This window comes from Octodon degus, unplaced genomic scaffold (assembly GCF_000260255.1).
Source record: "Octodon degus isolate 3935 unplaced genomic scaffold, OctDeg1.0 scaffold00026, whole genome shotgun sequence".
Taxonomy (NCBI): Eukaryota; Metazoa; Chordata; class Mammalia; order Rodentia; family Octodontidae; genus Octodon; species Octodon degus.
In genome coordinates this window covers 8025717-8043855 of record NW_004524602.1, presented here as the reverse complement: position 1 = coordinate 8043855, position 18139 = coordinate 8025717, and the positions used below count along the sequence as shown (strand labels likewise).

The 18139-nt window shown below is 56.1% G+C and overlaps 1 protein-coding gene across 1 annotated transcript in view; it reads left to right on the top strand.

The window, feature by feature from the left end:
* The first annotated feature begins 8619 nt into the window (after positions 1-8619).
* Coro2b (coronin 2B) overlaps positions 8620-18139 on the top strand; it is a 92727-nt gene continuing 83207 nt past the window's right edge. Inside the window, exon 1 of the mRNA XM_023712539.1 lies at positions 8620-8979. Within this exon, the coding sequence (XP_023568307.1) occupies positions 8965-8979 (15 nt within the window). The 5' untranslated portion in view covers positions 8620-8964. The remainder of the gene's footprint in view (positions 8980-18139) is intronic.

Below are 18139 nucleotides of genomic sequence, written 5' to 3'. Positions count from 1 at the left end.
CTAACCTGGTCATCTTTCAAGTCTTGATTTCAGGTCCCCATTTTTAATGAAGGCAGAAAAGAGTAAGGATTTGATCCTTGGGGAGTTTAGGCAAGTTAAAAATTTTCCCTCTCAAGATTCATTGAGTCTGAAAAAAAAAAAAAAAAAAAGAACATTGAGTCTGATAAAATAAACTGACAATAGGCAGAATAACAAGAGAAAAGGCACACGCACTTATAAACATGCACATCTCCATGGGGGCCATATAAAATAAGACCCTCAAAGAAGGGCAGATGGCTGAAGCTTTAATACCCTCTTCATGAGATGAGGCAAGTGGGAGACTGCAGCCACTTTGGGGGAGGGTGAGTGACTTTAGGGGAACTGAGGGGACTCAGAGCACAGCCAGTGGCCCGGGACAGAGCTCTCCTGGCCCTAGGTATGGTGTGTGACTTTCAGTCTCTCCCTCTGTGACATGAGTTTATTCTTCACTGGTTAATGGCATTTCAGCAAGAAGATGGAAGGCCAGTTTTTCTACTCGTCTTTGGTGGATCCAGTTAGGTAAGGGGACCTCTGAGAAAGTCCCTTCTTACCTTTCAGGAGAGACAGGAGGATGGGGAGACTGAGGCAGAAGGATCCCCGCCCCTTGAGTTGGCCTCCGTAGTGCGCATGACCCAGCTTGTCAGGCGCCATACCACACTGCGGCAACGGCGGTGGTTGCCCCTTCATCAACTGACCTTGACAGAGTCACTTCCGCTTGCCCAAGCACCCTAAAAACCTAAAGAAAAGTCAGTGAGATGTTAACGCCTTAATGATCTTCCTTTACATTCACCGAGGCCAGGACATTGACCTGGTGACCTTCAGAAAACATAAAAAAATAACATTCCTCCTTATTCTTTCCTTCACTAACACAAAGGATATAAATTACTACAAGGCTTCACTTGCAGAAAAATAATGCATCTATCTAAGGAATAGACAAGAGTCAGCCCCTGGAGGTCAAGGTCAATCGCTATGTCTTGGCTGAGGGAGAGGCGACATAGGACCCGAGGGAAGAAGGCTCGGCTCACCACAGCAGGTAGTGGTCCTAACCATCAACCTCTCCCATCTTTTCCTTCTCTGCCAAAAGTCCTTTCAAGTACCAGGGTTACTCTGATGGTCACTCCGCTGGGTGCTGGCCCTTCAATAAACTTGATGTATTTTCTTTCAATGTTTGTCTCTTGGTATGGACTTTGAGCAGCAAGGAGGTAGATTTGGGTTCGGTGCTGATGGTCAAGGTGCAAAAGCAATGCCATGAACTTCCCTCCACTCTCTGGGTTCTTTGACCGGACTCGGCATTAAATTGATAGGAGGCAGATTAACAGGAGCCAAACTGTGCTTCGTTATGCTTTTATTCAGAGAAGTCCCCGTGTGAGCCCTGACCATGTATTAGGTAATCGCCAGTTATATAACATCCCGAGCTGCAGGCAGGAATCAGGGATTGAGGCCTCCGCGGTGGTGAGGACAAGTCATCGGAGGGGGAAGGGAGGAAACATAGCTGAATAAAGGGGGTCGTGAGGTACAGATCAAGTCTCTCAGGTGATGAAAGTTGTCCCAAGCAGCCCTCTTCCTGTTAGGTGTCACTAATGCAGATTTTCTTATGGATGTAAATTTCTTTTACAAAAAGGCATCTTTTCAGAGCTGCTTCTGTGTCTGCAGTTTCTCAGAATAGCCAGCTCAAAATACATCAAGGAAGTGTATTTTGGAGTGGCATATTCTGGTCTTCTACAGTCATATTTTGGGGTACTGTGTGTCCTAAGCCTCAAGCAAGGAATTGCAGAGATAAGAAAACGCGTATTGTTTCAATACAAACAGGTCCCTGAGACCCATGGCAGTGGGACTAGTAGCAGCATTGTCACCTTTTTCTCATCGTGGGTGGGGAGAAGTGCAACAGGAACAGCATGTTTGACAATAAAACACAGACACACACACACACACACACACACACACTGGTGGTTCTGGACATGAACAGGAAGGATGTATTTTGAACACTTTAAATCATCTTTATATGCACTGATCAGGCAATAAACAAATATGTTGGAGCTTCTTTTCTTCCCACTATTATAAAAGTTCCTCGGTGAATCACAATACCTCACACAGAGCAAGGGTTTTGTAAGAAAATCCAGCCGTTGATATGCACATGAATTCCACGCTCAAGCCCTGCCTAGGCTAAGGGCAGCTGTGACACGGGGGAGAAGCCCTGTCCCTGCGAGCTGGAGCCCAGAACATCCTGACGCAGCAAGTGACCACGGCCACCACCAGATCTTGTGTGCTCTTGCCAAATAGCAGACTGGGCCAGGCGAGGTGGTGCGTGACTGCAATCCCAGCACTCAGGAGGCGGAGGCAGGAGGATTGTTGAGAGTTCGAGACCAGCCTGGGCTACATCAGGAGACCCTGTCTCAGAAAGACAAAACAAAAAACGAACAAACAAACGAAAGAAAACCAACAACAAAACCAAATAGCAGACAGAAATGCAGCAATGAAGGAATACGCAGCCATGGGGAAGTGCTAAGGGCTTGGAGCTCAGGGGGAGGGAGGACAGCTGTGCCTAGGGAGGAGCACGGAGGGATAAGAGGAGACAGGACCTAGGCGGCGCTGCCAGGGCCTGGGCTGGTGGACGCGGCATCTGGGGAGGGGCAGCTGGGGTGTAAGAGGACTCCAAGCTCTTCCCAGTCTCTGAGCTACCCTTGCTGCCCAGGGAGGCACATCTCTCCCACGAGGCCAGGGGGGTGGCCTCCAATTGCATCACTGGGGGCATCTTCAGATTCAGCCTCAGAGGGACAAGAGGGGCCAATGTAGGGCAGTGCCTAGGGCCACTCAGTCTGCATGTGTGACCATCAAACACCTGTTCCTTGCTGGCTTCAGGCCACTGTCCCTCCCCGCCCCTCCCCTCTGCTCCCTACTGTGCTAGTGACCCCCCTTGTCTTCAATGGGAAAATTTGAAACCCTCCGGGATGCTCGCTACTTCTAAATGGAGGCAGAAGGCCTGGGTGGAGCCTGGACATTGGCATTTCTAACAAGCTCCCGAGTGAAGCTAGTGTTGGTTTAAGACTCACACTTTGAGGACCATATAGGCCAGGGGTTCCCAACCCCTGGGTCACAGACTGGCAGTAGCCTGTGGCCTGTCTGCACTGAAGGAAGTGAGTGTGGGTGGAGCAAGTGCAGCTTCGTCTGTAATTAGACCAACCTCATCTCCTGCACTATGCCCCAGCCACGCCTCAGTTCCAGAGTCAGATCAGTTCCAGAGTCAGATCAGTTCATTCTTTTTTTTTTTTTTTTTTTTTTGCGGAACCCTAAATATACTTAGCCTTCCCTCCAGATATTCACTGATATTACTCCAATTTCAGTCTTTCTGAACTTTTTTTTTTTTGCGGAACCGGGAATCGAACTCAGGCCCTTGTGCTTGCCAGGGAAGCACTTATTCCACTGAGCCATCTCTCTGGCCCCACAGAGTCAGATTCTTAGAGGAACTCAAACCCTTCTGTGAGATGCTGGTGCCAGGGATCTCGCTTGCAGATTTCTTATGAGAATCTAGCACCTGATGCTCTAAGGTGGAGCAGAGGAGGGAGCGGCTGCCAGCATAGATTCACAGCTACAAAGAGGCTTGAGTGCATGCTAAATGGAACGCGCTTGGAGCGCTCTGAAACCACCCCTCCCCTCCTTTACCCGGAAAAATTGTCTCCCATAAAACCTGTCTCTGGTATGCTGAAAAGGTTAGGAACTGCTGTCTAGGTTTGACTATTTAGATAGAGGAGGATCTGAAACTTGTAGAGCTGGGGGCTTTTTAGCGCCCTCTGATGGTGACTGGTAGCATGGCAGGCTTTTGTCTCGGATGGGCATGGTTACCGTTTGTAAATGTTTGCCCCTCGATATACTGTGGGAGACGGAACTATCCCACCTGGAATAGGTATCATTGGTATAATTCCAGCTGGTTATTGAGGGACTCCACAGCCCTCTGCAGACAAAGGGGTGGCTGTGAGAAACGGGCCTCTCGCAAAGGAAGGCTGCACCCCTCCCGGGTACGAGAACCACAGGTAGGAGCATCCTGAATGCCCCTCTCTGCCAAGACGGACCTTCTCACAGGAAGAGGGTCAGGGCCTGACACCTGTCCAGACAGAGATGGCTGCAGATGCTGTTATCTGGGAGACCTGGATGGCATCAATCACAAGCGCCGCCACCCCAAGCAGATGCCAAGCCTGCAGGTTCTGGGGCCTTATGGGCACTTCCTTTCCTTCCTGTGATGCCCCCTGTGATGGTAAGTTTTTATACCACTGTCTTCTGTCACTTTGTCTATCACCAGTGTATGTCTGAGGCCCAGGTAGGGGACATGAGGAGGGTGAGGGGGACGTTGTTGTGGAGAATTTGGGGCTTGCAGGTCACAGAGCACAGGGCAGGTAAGGGGTGATGCTCTGTCCCCAGGAAGAAGGCAAGGGCTCCCATGAGATTGCCGAGGCCGCAGGTAGTGTGCCCTGGAAGTGACACAGGTATAAGGACGTCAGACAGCGGCACCCCACTTAGACTGGTAGTGAGTGGGAGAGGTGGTGTTCCAACCCAGGCACGTGGCTCTGGAGCAGGACTCCCAACCAACACAGCGTGTTCAAGAGAAGGCTCCTGGAGCCCATTAGCCTCTGAGCACACCCACAGGGCCGCGGAGAGCTCCCAGCAGCCATCTGCTCTGCCTGTGGTGAAGGCTCCAGTTTGCCATCAGGGCTCAGGGGACAGCTTGGAGAGGAGACCTGGGGGGACTGGCTGGGGTTCCCTCGCTGAGCCCAGTGCTGTGGCTGCTCCCTCCCTGGTTTCATCCATCACTGTACACACACACTTGTACACACATATACACATACATGTGTGCGCGCACACACACACATGCATGTGCACATACACACAGGCCCAGTAAGCTCACAGGACGCAGCCTCCAGCACAGGGAGGACACCCTCCAGCCAAGGACACAGCCCCCGAGGACCCCGAGGACACAGCAGCCACTTTCCATTCACCGCTCATCACCCCCAGACATGAGATGACAGCCCCAGGCAGGCCCAGCTGCCCCAGCGCTTGGCCCGGGCTCCATAAGCATAGTGTGCAGCCACAGTGAGAAAGGGGAGAGACCAGGAGAGAAAGATCAATTGTAGGGCGAGGAGGAGGCAGAGAGAGGCAGGGACAGGAGACAGAGAGGAAGTCAGGGTGATCAGAAGGACAAAGAAACACCACCATGGGGTCAGAGGTGAGGAGGCCAGAAGAAGAGAAGTCACAAAGGGCCAGGCTCACAGAGGAGAGCCCCATACCCCCCATCTCCCCACCCTACCCTCCCAGCCCCCCTTAGAGCAGAGGGGACAGAGCAGGAGGGGCTGGGAGAGTGGAAGTTCAGAGAGGTGGGGGCAGAGACAATGTGGGGGAGAGGCTGGGAGACCAAGAAAGACAGGAAGGAGGAGACGGGCTGGGAGTCTTCCAGGAGGAGGCGGCCTTGCAGGAGAGAATGAGGAAGACCAGGACGCACCCGGAGCAGACGAAGGCAGAAGGTGGTGAGACAGAGATGCTAGAGATGAACAGGAAGGGATGGGAACTCATCCTGGGGACAGCGCAGAGCTCCCAGTGGCTTCCAAGCAGCCAAGGCTATGGGCCCTGAGCCAGCAGCAGAGGATGCTGGGTGGATCACGGAGTCCCCTGGCCCACGCAAGAGAAAGTGCCAAGCCAGGCTGGAATGGAGCAGGGTGGAGTGCAGGGGACAATCTGAGAGCTGCAGCATGGGGAGACCTGCAGAGTTTAGGACTGAGTGACCACCAGAGGCTGGAAGGGGGAGCTGGACCGTGGGCCATGATAGAGGTGACCAGTGGGCACCAGATGTGGGATCTCCTTCTTACTGGGCTCTGTGGCTTTGAGCACATTCCTCGCCTACCCAGGGTGACAGTGGTGCCCAACAGCAAGTCCTCCTCACTGCATGGTGGCACCCAACCCAGGGCCTGGACAAATGCCATGGGCATGAGGCAGGTAAAATCTCAGGTCAAGAGGCCCTGGCACCTGGCCACACAGAGGAGGGACTGGACCCAGAGGGTGAGGAAGCGAGAGGCTGATGAGGTCTGTGGCGGCCTTACTGGATCGGCTGGGCCATGCTCTGGAATGACCGGGGGTTAGTCTTATAGCTAAAGGCAGGACACATGGTCACAGTCCTTAAAAAGAGACAGAACGAGTATATTCCATCAGAGCAGCTATAATGCAGCATGAACCAGGCCACCACAGAGGTGGCCACAGAGGTAATGACGCTGGAGCTGGGCTTTGAAGGACGAGCAGGACTTTGCTGTTGTTGAGAACAAGAGGTAGAGGCCTTGGAGGCTGAGAAAGTGCAAAGTGGCCCTGGGAGCAGGCCTTCATGTTAGTGATTCCTCCTTTCCAATCTCATTATCCACTCGCGTGATCGCCTTCCAGTTAAATCTCTTGCCTCCAGACCTATCTCAGGCTGTATTTCGGGGGAGCCAGATTCCATGTGCTGTGCAGTGGGGACCCAGAAGGAGGTGTTGTGCCGGCAGCCACACCCCAGCGGGGAGGTGTACACATTTCTGACTCTTTTCTTTAGGCTGAGCCCTTGGCTGGACAGTGGGGGATCAGAGGCCTTTGCCTGTCCAGCCCTGTCCTCTGCCTGGGGACATGCGACAGAAGGGACCAGCTAGCAGCGCAGGAGCCAGCAGGAGCATTTTCTCTTTGCCTTTGGAGTGTGTCACATGGGTTGGGGGCAGCAGATTGATGTTCCTAATTACATTTGGCTCAAGCTGATATTAAGTATTTGTCTCATTCCTGGCTCCCACAGTAACTGAGGAGGGAGGGGAAGGTGCCAGGAGGCATGCTGGGTAGCCGAGAATGACAATCTGGGAGACATGTGTGGACAGAGCGCAGCTGTGAGAGCGGGCGACTGGCATTCTTGGGTTGCCCTTCAATGGCTTCCAATGGGTCCCTAGGCCTGAGGTCGCGTCTTGGGGCTGAGCGACCCAAGATAATCCCAATCCAGACCCAGAACCTGACCTCTTCTGATGCCCGACCACGGTGTGACAAGAAGCGCTTCTAGGGCCAGCCAGATAGCTTAGCGGACTAAAGTGCCTGCTTAGTCAGGTTCAGGAACTGGGGTTCAGTCCCTGGGGTGCTGTACTAGCCCTGCCCCTGGGTGTGCTGAGAGGGCAACTGAGACTGGGCATAGTGGCGCACCTGTAATCCTAGCACTTGGAACACTGAAAACAGGAGGATCACTACAAGACAGATCTGTGTAGTGAGACCCTGTAGACCCTGTAGTAAAGACATGAAAAAAGAAAGAAAGGAAAAGAAGTACTTCTGAAGGCCTGGTGTAGGTTTCTTCTACTGGCTGAAGGTTTGCTTCACCCGATTTATTTCTGGTATGACACAGCTGCTTGCCAGGGAGATAGCTCAGCGGCAGAAGCGCCTGTCTGGCAAGTATGAGGTCCTAAGTTTGATCCCCCATAACACACACACACACACACACACACACACACACACACAAAGAATACTGTCAACCAGTATTTTTTTTTCCAACCAGTATTCTTTAAACTGTCATACCACCCTGAATGCACCTGATCTCGTCTGAAACATTTGCTCAGTGCCCTCTGTATGTCCAGGGGTGTGCAGGGAGAAGGCATGAGTTTGCACCCAAAGGGGAGGTGGCCACTGTCTGCGCTCACAGGAAGTGCCTGAACCTAATAGTAGACCCTTGAACGACGGCTCACGGGGCAGAACTGTGAGCTGGGGTGGCAGGTGGGGTGCAGGGGTCCCCAGAAGAGGGGTGTGTCTGGGGTGACACAAAATGGGGAGCAGGCCAGGGGGGTGATGTGGTGGCCAGCCATGGACATTGGACTAGGAATGGCCTGGCAGAGCAGCTACCTGGGGCCTGGGCAGAACCAGCCACTGCAGAGGTCTAGAAGTTGCAGAACCACTTCTGAGAATGAACAGGCCTCCTGCTGGGGAGACACAAAAAAGGCAGCAGGTGTGAGCGTCCCTGGAGCTTGGCACAGAGACTTGGTTCAGATCCTGGCTTCTGTCACCTTCCGCCCCACCCCTCTCTGAATCTGTCTAGTGGGCAGCAAAGTAAACAGTGCCTTCCTGGGAGCAGGAAGTCACCTGAGCAACGCCTGCTCACCGGGTCTTAGGACCTTCAGGTGGTACCTCAAATCCTTACAGCGACTTCAGAATCGCCGCCTTGTGTGACCTGGGTCAGGATTCCCTCACCCCCGCGGCGCACCTACCTGTGTCCCCCACGCAGCGCACACTCAGAGAGTGTGTGGATGTACCACAGACGGGGCCCTTCCAGCCTTTACAGCAAGGGTTCCTCTGGGAGCCAGCGACGGAGTGGCCAGAGACTATGTCGGTGCCCCTGTCCACGTCACTGTCCAACCTGGCCTCTTTTCCCTCTGCGTAGAGCCAAAGGGGCGCCCACACAGGCCCTGTGGCCACGCGTGCCCCCACCACGCCATCTGCAGGAGGCGAGGCCGCTGCGCTCCCCTCCGTCCCGCGGGTGACTTCACGGGGTCCCCGCCCCTGCCAGCCGGAGCCGGACCGGAGCTGGCAGGTGCCAGGGCGGCCTCGAAGCCGCGCGCGTCCGGGCCCGCGGGGGTTAAGGTGTGGCCTGGGCGCCGGCCCGGGCATCGCAGCGCCGGCCACGAGCGGGCGGCCGCGTCCCCTCCGCCTCCCGCCTCCGCCTTTGTAGCGAGTTCCCGGCCCCTCTTCCTCCCCGCCCCCAGCGGCCCGCTCCCCGCTCCTTTCTTCCTGCCTCGCCTTCCTGCGGCGCGGAGCCTCATCCATTATAAATGCGCGGCCGCGGCTGACATCAGCGCCAGCGCGGCGGGCGCCCACGAGCGAGCAGTCCCCGCGCGCAGCCCGCCGGCCCCTAGCGGCCCAGCCCGAGTGCGGGACCCCGGCTGCTGCCCCGCACGCGTGCCAGCCCCGCCGGCTTCCTGCATGACGGTCACCAAGGTAGGCGTCGGGACCGGACCCGGGGCGGCGGGGGCGCGGGGCTCTGGGCGCGGGCCAGGAAGGGGTGGCGGACGCCGCGCTTGCTCCCTCAGCGCCCGGGCCGCTCGCCCTCGAGGCGGGGCGGGATGCGGCTCTGGCTCGGCAGCCCTGCGGCTTGGACACCATCCTTGGCCAGCCCAGGCTGCATTTTTAACCCCTGCGTGAGATGCTGCATATCCATCCCCCCCCACCTCACCCCCTTTGCGCGCGCCTAGCTGTGTCGGGTGCACGCTCCGTGGGGCCGTGCGTGGCGCGCACAGACAGCGGGAAGCATCACAGCAGAGCTGGGGTTCACCTTGATGGTGGGCATGGAGCAGGCCCTCTTACAAGGGGGAGCCCCACCCCACCTGCTGGCCAGGCCTCCAGTCAGGTGGAGAAGAAGGCACTGGCCCCCATCCGTGGGTGGCGAGGGTCCCACTGGCCAGCTCAGAGACACGGAGGAGGGGGTGTTTGCACCAGAGAAGGGGTTAGTAGACGTCTTGCCTGCTCCGTGTTAGAGGGGCTCTTAAGACTTGCCACAGGGCCCAGGGTTTGCTAGAGAACTTTGGGGGTTCCCGTGTTGCAGAGAGGACAGAGTTAAGGGGAGAGGTGTGGATGGGGCAGTGGGAAGCATACAGGAGTCCGGAGGCTCAGGTCTACCCCAAATCTCTTGGGTAACCTTGGTGGCAGTGGGGCTTCTACTTTGGGCCTCAGTTTCCTCTTGTGCAAGTGAAAATGACACCATGAGTCTTGGGGGCGGTGGCAGGCCGTGGAAGGACCAATGAGATTCCTAGTGTGACCCTACCCTGTTCAGAGGCGCTGTGAAGGCCAGGCTCACTCAGAGCCTAGCCTGGCCTGGCCGCTTGGCCTGGGGCTGGGCAGCTTGTGCGCCCAGCCAGGCTGCAGCTTTCCCAGCTGTCCAGCTGGCTCTTGGGCTGGGAGCCGAGGCCAGAGCGGCCTGCAGGGTCAGGGTGGGGGGACAGATGGAGAATGGGGCTGCAGGTGTTGCAGGGGCCTGGGGGCTTTGGGCTCCTGTAAGCCAGGGGCTGCCCATGACTTCATGAGATGTCACAGGCTCCAGGCTTCTTCAGGTCCTCTGGCTCAACTCTACACTTTGCCAGTGGTCCCCAGTGCATGGTGGGAAAAGGAACTTGAGGGTGAGAGGCTGCTTCTGGCCTGACTGCTTTCTCCCAGAGGGGTAGGGATGCTTCGTGTTTTGAAGTAACACAAGTGCCATTCGCTGGGAGGGCTTATCATTGTTGAGGTTATTAATGCCCGGATGGAGGCAGGCAGCACAGAAGAGCACAAGCTGGGCCAGGATGGGGAGGTGAAGGATGCGAGATTGGTAACCACATGCTCTTTGTGTATTTGCAGCCTTTCTTGTGGGAGGCCTGCAGGAAGGTGTGTAGGTCCCTTCAGTGGAGGAAGAAACAGAGGCTCAGAGAGGGGAAGCGACTTGCCAAAGGTCACACAGCAAGGAGGTGGCAGGACTTGGGTTTACCCTCAGGGCTGCCTCATTTATGGCCACTGATCTTTCTCTTGCTGGCTGCTGGACCTGGCGCCTTCCATGGTGGAGGGGCACTGCTTGGAGGCTCCGCCTCTAGCAGGGATGGGACACAGCATGAGAGTGGGCACTTGGTGGATCACCTGGCAGAACTACTACACTAGTGTCTTGGTGTCTACTAAGTTCCCCCGGCCCGGCCCACAGCCAGCCCCTAGTGGGCCCCTCTGTGCTGCTTAACCAGTATGGCCTCGGCTTAGGCCAGATCAGAGGATTAAGTAAAATCCGCACTTTAACCCTCTCTTCGCTCCCATGCTGGCCCTTTCCTGGCCAGTGAGGTTCTCGTGGGGCCCACTGGGGACAGCAGGGGCAGGAAGGACACAGTGAGGGCTTGGGAAGCCTTCTGTTCCTGTAGGCCCCGCCTCGTGGGCCCTGAACATTGGACAGCTCAGTGTCTCATCCCCACTCTGCCACTTTCAGGCCCCGGACCTTGGAGAAGTCACTGCCATTCCTGGGCCTCTGCTTTTCCATCTGTAAAGTGTAGGGGGAGCCAGCTTAGGGCAGAAGCCTGGAGGGAGTGTGGAGGTGGGGTCACCATCACTAATGGGGGGCAGCACAAGGAGGCCAGAGGCAGGCTCTATCCAACCTTGTGGCTCGCCTGAGCTGCACTGAATGATGGGAGTTGCTTGGTCTGCATATTAAATGCATACCATAGTTAATGCTGATGGGGAACCAAACTTGCTTTAAAAACATCTCTTATTATAACATGAAAGAAAAAGAGGCTTGGGCATGGTGGTGCATGTCTGTATCCCCAGCAGTGTGGAGGCTGAGGCAGGAGGAGTGTCATGAGTTTGAGGCCAGCCTGAAATACACAATGAGGCCCGTCTAAAAACACAAGAGCAAGGGACTTGGCGGGTGGCAGGACTCAAGAACTCCAGAGACCCAGGAAAGGGAGAAAAGGAAGCGGGCAGCAAGTTGCTGGGCCCTGAGAGTGCTTTCGGAGAGGACGTGAGTCTCAGTTTCCCATCTAACACTCTTCTTTCAAAGGGCCTGAGCTAGCACTGGGACCACAGGTGTATGGGTGACCTTCTCGCCTGGCAGTGTGTATCCTGGTTATGATGTTTTAAATTTTGTGTTCTTGTATGCATCTTACTCAGCTGCCTTAATCCCTTCATGCAACTAGAATGATGCAAAAAAAGAAGTGTGTCCAGAGGGAGAACCAGACACTGCCTCGGGGGGGGGGAGACACAGCGGGGGGAGGGTCTACGGAGGGGGGGGGGGGGGGCAGGGCCCTCCTCCACTCAGAGTCTGTCCACCTTGCTTCTACCCTAAGGCAGGAACAAACACTGATCTTTCTGCCTCAGCCTCCTGAGTGTTAAGATTACAGGCCTGTGCCACTGCTCACTAGCCCCTGCTTTTAAATGTTTCTAAAAAGCTTTGAACTGGAAGAGCGGAGAAGGACATGCATCAGGGTTAGAGCCCACGAGTGGTGCCGTGGACCTTTGCTTCGTGGCCCCTGTCTGCGGCTCAGGCTCTTTTGCATTGAATTCTGGCTTAGTGACTGTGATGTGGCTGCAGGTGGGGACTCCAGGGTAGAAAGGAAGTGGCTCACAGTGACCCAGGGCCCTCGTGTTGCCGGGGCACTGTACTTACCAAGTTAGACACACATGACTGAGTGCTTTGCTGGTTCAGTTCCCGTACTAGCTGGTGGGTCGTTACCCAGGGCAGAGTCTCTAGAGAGGCAGAACTTGGGAGAAGGGGAGTGGGCAGAGGACCCTGGCTGTCAGCATCCTCCTCCTCCTGTACCCCCTGCACCCCTTCTTCCTCCAGAAGCAGCGAATCTACTCACTGACCCTGGCCCCTCTCTCATGCCCCTGGCTGCTGCTGAAGACATAGAACCAAGGATGGCCTGGCCCCACCCAGGTTGAAGCAGCTGCCTGACAGAGTCCAGGTGTCTCAGGCACCTGTGGACTGGCAGAGGTACAGAATATTGGAGAAGTCACAGGGCAAAGCGGGGGAACTGAGGTCCAGGTCAGAGGTTGTCCCTTCCTGCAGTCATCCAGCAAGGTTGGCACCTGGGTCCTGTGCACTCCTAGTGCATGCTCCTCCCACCTGTGAGGCAGTTTCAACACCTGCAGGTTCCCCTTAGCAGCACCCTTGCTTCCTGCTGAAAGCCCAATTCCCCTCTGTTGGTGGCCTCTTCCCTTGGAGGAATAGCTCGAGGTGCTCCAGGTGAGAGAGGAGCCCTAGCCTTGTAGAGAGGAGCTACACCGGAGCCTTGATGCTGAGGAGCCTTACAGGCCTCCACATCCTGACCCACAGTCCATCTGTCACCCAAGGGGTACCTGACCCCCAGGCCCTGTACTCCCTGTCTCGAAGAGTTGGTGACAGTGTGTTACTAAGCCTCAGTCAAAGGTGCCAAAGGTCCCAGCACAGACCCAGCTGAAGCCCCTGGGACAGGGCGGCCTCCCCGTGTTGAATCCTGCCGCTGAAGCTGTGTGGCCACCATTCATTCCCCTGGCACCTGGAGAACTATGTGCTTAGGCTGTAGGGACACAGGACACGTAAACTGGGGCCACACCTAGGAGGAGGAGACAGATATAGACAGCTGTGCCCAGGCCCTGAGTTTGGAGGCTCAAGGTCCCGTGGGTGCCAGGTGGGAGTGGCTGTCTCACCCGCATGCTGTAAGCACTCAACCATTGCAGGCCCTTTCTTTCCTCTCTCTGACTCCTGCTAGGCAGGGAAACTGTCTCCAGAAAAGCAGTCCGCCGCTATGTCCCTGACAATGCCCAGAGGCCCTGTGTTCCCCTGCCCTGGGCCACAGCCACCTTGGCATCCTTCTCAGAGGCATCTGGGAAGGATGGGAGTTGGTGTAGACAGGGCTTGGCTGGGCGGGAGCTGGATACAGGCATATCCTCAGCCTGGCAGTACTGGGCCTGGCAGCACCGCCACAATGGAGTGAGTTTTTCCACTTCTCTGCCGGCCAGCGTGGGTGGAGGAGCCTGGGCTCCTGGCACCGGGCAGCCCAGAGTCTGATCTGGCCGTGGCTAGCCATGGGTCCTGTCTGGCATACAGGAGATGAGAGAATGTGCCTGTTCCCTGCGTGCCTGGCCTGGCTCCCTCTGTCTTCTCCATTAGCTCCCTAGAATTCCTCTTCCTTGCCCTAGCAGCTGGCATGGGGCAGGCCTGCCAGGGAGGGACAGCTGCAAATCCAGTGGCTTCCACATGAAAAGAAGTTGTTCAGAAGGAGCCTGTCTTTTGTGAGCTTGGAGTGTGGGACCAGCTGCTCAGGAGGGGAGGGAGTGGGGTCCCCTCCCCTCCCATCTTAAGCCCAGAAGAGGCCGCTGGAGGGACTTTGTAATTGGTTTCTGGCTGGCACCCTCCTTGCAATTAATTAAGGAAGCGCCAGGAGGCTCTTGGTTGGTGTGTGTGGGCGTGCTTTCCTGCACCCCATCCTGCTGCTGTGGGGAGGGGGCCCCTCTGTCACAGAGGGACAAACAGTCTGGGTAGAGAGAGGGGCACACCCTGGTCAGCCTCAGAGCTGATGTGCCGTCTGGACGTCACCCTGCCCAACCCGGGAAGCTGCATCAGGGTCCGCAGGATAATAGGTCATTAAGCGGACATTGGGCTCAGAAACCAGGAGGCAGATGAGAGCTTGTCCTCTGTCCCACTTGCATTGGGAGGAGGAAATTGAGGCTTAGCAGGCAGAGGCAAATGGGCTGGATGCAGGGGATGGGGGTGGATCTGCCGCCCGCCATCCCTTTCCCACTGTGCTCCAACCACCCTGGAAGTATGTGGACAGCTGACACATCTGCAGCCCATAGATGACACCTGGAGCTGCCACCCGGAGGACAGCACAGTGGTGAGGTACCCTGTACAGGGCATCTGACACTGCCTGGGGCAGAGCAAGGAGTGACAGAACCAGGGCCGCGCTTCCATTTCCTTGGATCTGGCTTCTCCCAGAGAGTCCTGAGGTCTGGGCCAGGCCTGCAGCCCACACCAGAGGCAGCCGCTTCTCTCAAAAGAGGCCCCTGACTGTCAAGGGTAGCCAGGGGCTGAGAGTGCAAGCTTCACTGTCAGAATTGCTGTGTGCGCTCAGGCAATATCCTGGCCGCTCTGTTCTACCTATTTCCCCACTATGTGTTAGGATAGTTAGGTCATAGGGGTGCTTAAAAATATTATCACTAAGGTAACGGGGCTGGGACCAGGAGAGGCATTTCCCATAGGCCTGGCACCGCGTGTCCACTGCAAGAAAGCAAAAAGACAGGAACCAGTGCATGATGGGTTACGAGTGAGCGGCTCCAAGGGAGCTGCTCTCGGCCGGCCTCCATCCTGCCTCGCTGCCTCGAGCAGAGGGCTGACCTAGTTGGGACCAGAACTGCTCACTGTGGAGAACCCCGTGCGCCAGCAGGGATGAGCCACATTATGTGTGTCAGCTCCCCGAATCTGCAGCGCCACATCTCAGTGGAGGAAGCTGTTGTGCATCTCCGCTTTCCAGATGAAAAACAGGCACAGGGTTGGGGATAGAGCTCAGGGATACAGAGCCTGCCTGGCGGGCGTAAGGCCGAGTTTGATTGCTGGTACCAAAAGAAGAAAAAAGAAAAACAGTAGCAGTCCAGTAATCTGCACAAAGTCGCCCAGTGAAGCAGAGTGAGGCTGGTCCATCCGGGCGTGGAAGTGACAAGAGTGGCTTGAGCGTGGCTACTTCTCACGCTGGCTCAGGGAATGGGAACAGCGAGGGCCATGTTAGGGGCCTGACCTGGTACTCTGACCACAGCTTAATCATTGTCCCCTGCCTGTGACACATGATGTCACCAGAGGCTCCAGGTGCCCAGAGTTGAGGAGCAGAGGCTCCCTCTTTCCAGGTGCGGGTCTCAGCTTCCAAGGCACAGATGGATGATAGCAGCCCCGGGAGAAGCGACTGAGCCTTCCACGGCCCTCAGCTGCTGTCCCACACCTGAAGCGCCTCATATGGGCCAGGGCGCAGCTCAGTGGTACAGCACTTGCCTAGCAAGCAAGGGCCTTGGCTTTGCGCGCCAGAGCTGAGAAAAGTAGTGTTTCATATTATCAGTGTAGTTAATCTTCCTGACAGCTGTGAGGTTCGGGCTGTTGCTAGTCCCCTTTCCATAGCTGTGGAAACAGAGGCCCAGAGAAAGAAGGGAGGGGACTAAGGGCTCAGGGCTCCACCACTGCTGGGGCCTCTTTCTTCTCTCCTTACTCTGGCTGGCTGGTGAGAGTTGCCCCACAGCATCACAGAGCAGGAGCCCCAGAGACAGAAGATGCAGCCTTCCCTTGCCTCTGCTGGTTCCTGCGTGACCTCGGCTAAGCTCCTGAAGCTCTCTGAGCCCCTGTTGGCTTGTCGTGCTTCCCATTTAGGGCACTGTAGGCTGTGGGTCCTATAGGAAGAAAGGCACCTGCTTAGGGCCCTGAAGCCACCTCACTTTTGTTCTCAGATCAGAAGTGTCAGGAAGCAGGTGGGCTTGGGCTCCTGTCTGTGTGCACCCGTCCATCCTCCTCCCCCTCCTCCTTTGCCACGTTCCTGGCCTTCGGATCTGGACAGTCTGACTTGAGAACGGATTCACAGCATGTGGGTGGAAGAGAGCGTGTTGCTTCCAAACAGTCTTTCTCTGTCGAGCTAGTAGGGTACAGAGGAAAAGTTCCCCTTCTGTTCGCTCTGTTTTGGCTGTGTGAATACGCTTGGGACGGAAAATCTGGCTGTACAGATTCAGTGTCCTGCTTTTATCTGAAAGTCAGCCAAATAAAGCACTGTGAGCTTGATGTGTTCTGTCCTGGCTCCCTCTGGAAGATGGGGAGCGGGGTGCCACGGTACAGTCCTGCCGGGTCCCTGCAGGTCCGGGCCCAATAACCTTGACCTTTGCTGCAGGTACAGCCCAACCTAGGGCTTCAGTTCTGCCCCTTTTGAGCGTTTCTGGGAAGGAACAGGCTCTACTAGCTTAAGGTATTTGCAGCTCTGGAATCTCCTGGAATTTCCAAGAGGTGGAGCAGCTGACGGAAATAGAGGTGTTCATGGGAGACAGACAAAGGGATCGAGTTCCTGCATTTTTTGCTTAGCTGTGAAAAAAGCTCTGCTTGTGCTGTGCAGCCTCTGGCTTTGGGGTGGGGGTGGGGGGTCAGCTTGCAGGAATGCACCCGGAAGTTTGGGATGCCAAGATATTTGGGATTCTGGGGAAGGGGATTTCTGCTTATACCTGAGGCCAACTGATAACTTTTTGTTATGACGGTCCATCTTCCGAGGACCCTCGGCCATCACAATAGCTCCGAACGAAAAAAACAAACCAAAACAACAGCTCCGAACGAAGTCCTGTTGTTATGGACAGAGGTGGCTTCAGGGCCTGAGCTGTCCTATTAAAAGGGCTCTTTGGGGTCCTGTGGATGCCCGGGCTCCATTACCTGGCCAGCAGGCTGGGCCCTTGTGCTTCATGAGCTTGGCCGTGGCCCCTCAGGCCAGCTGTGAGCTTGGCCGTGGCTCCTCATCAGAGGGCTGTGCGCATTTGGGTGTGGCCCAGATTTGGGGGTGCCCAATGTGGACACACAAGATGTAGCCGGGTTCAGGGCAAGCCGAAAATATCCTGAACGGTGTTGCTCTGGCTAAGCCCTCCAGCTCATAGATTCGAGAACTGCTGGGAGCCCAAGGGGCTGGGGGGGGGCCCTGGGGTGCACACCCCCATTTTGCAGAGGGGAAACCGGGAGGCCAGAAGCCCCGCCCACAAGGACACAGGGAGGAGGGGCTCTGACGCTCTTCTCCCAAATTCGCTGGGTTGATCAGGTTTTTCTTTTTTTAAAAAATTAATTAATTTATTTATTTTGTGTATGTGTGGCCAGCTCAGCCCACCAGGGGGCGGGGCTGACTGGCCTGTGGTGCTGGGGGATTGAACCGTGGTCCCTGTGTTTTGCTTAAGCTTAGCTTGTTCTAAGTGGGTGCTTTAGACCACTGAGCCATCTCACCAGCCCTTGATCAGGTTTTTCTAGGCTCCTGGTAGCCGCCTGACACTGGGAGGCCGGAGCCTGATTTGGAAGCAGAGGAGGAAATATACGTGAGAATATAGCTCATATGCTAGGGCTGCCTGAATGGCTAGCTTGGCACCCAGGGCCGGCCGAGAGCGCCCGTCCCTGCGGTGGTAGCCATAGGAGGAGCAAGTCCGGGCTCTTCCCACCCAGTCATCACGCTGTGATTACTGAAGTCTGGCAGCCAGCAGCCCTACGTGCCAGCTGCCACAGTGGCCCTGGCCACAGCCCTCCCCCCAGCAGCGCGGGCCACAGCAGTCTTTCTCTCCTTTTATCTCTGAAACCACGAGAAGCTCCGCAAGGTTAGGAGCCGGCGTGGCTAAGAGCTTTGAGTCTCTGGCCAGACTTTATCACGAACCGGAAAAGTCTGCCTAGGTTTTCACTGATATTCTGACTTGGAGGAGGGAGAGAACAAGAGAGGACAGAGGGAAGTCGAGGGTCCCTCAGCAGCCACAAATAGCTCCCCCTCTGGGGCCTGAGAGAACCCAGGGGCTGGAGATGCCCGGCTGCAGGCTGTGTGCGCCTCAGCCTTGAAAAGCAGTCGGAGGGGGCCAGGGAGATAGCTCAGTAGAGTAAGCACTTGCCTGGCAAGTGCAAAGGCCTGAGTTCAGTCCC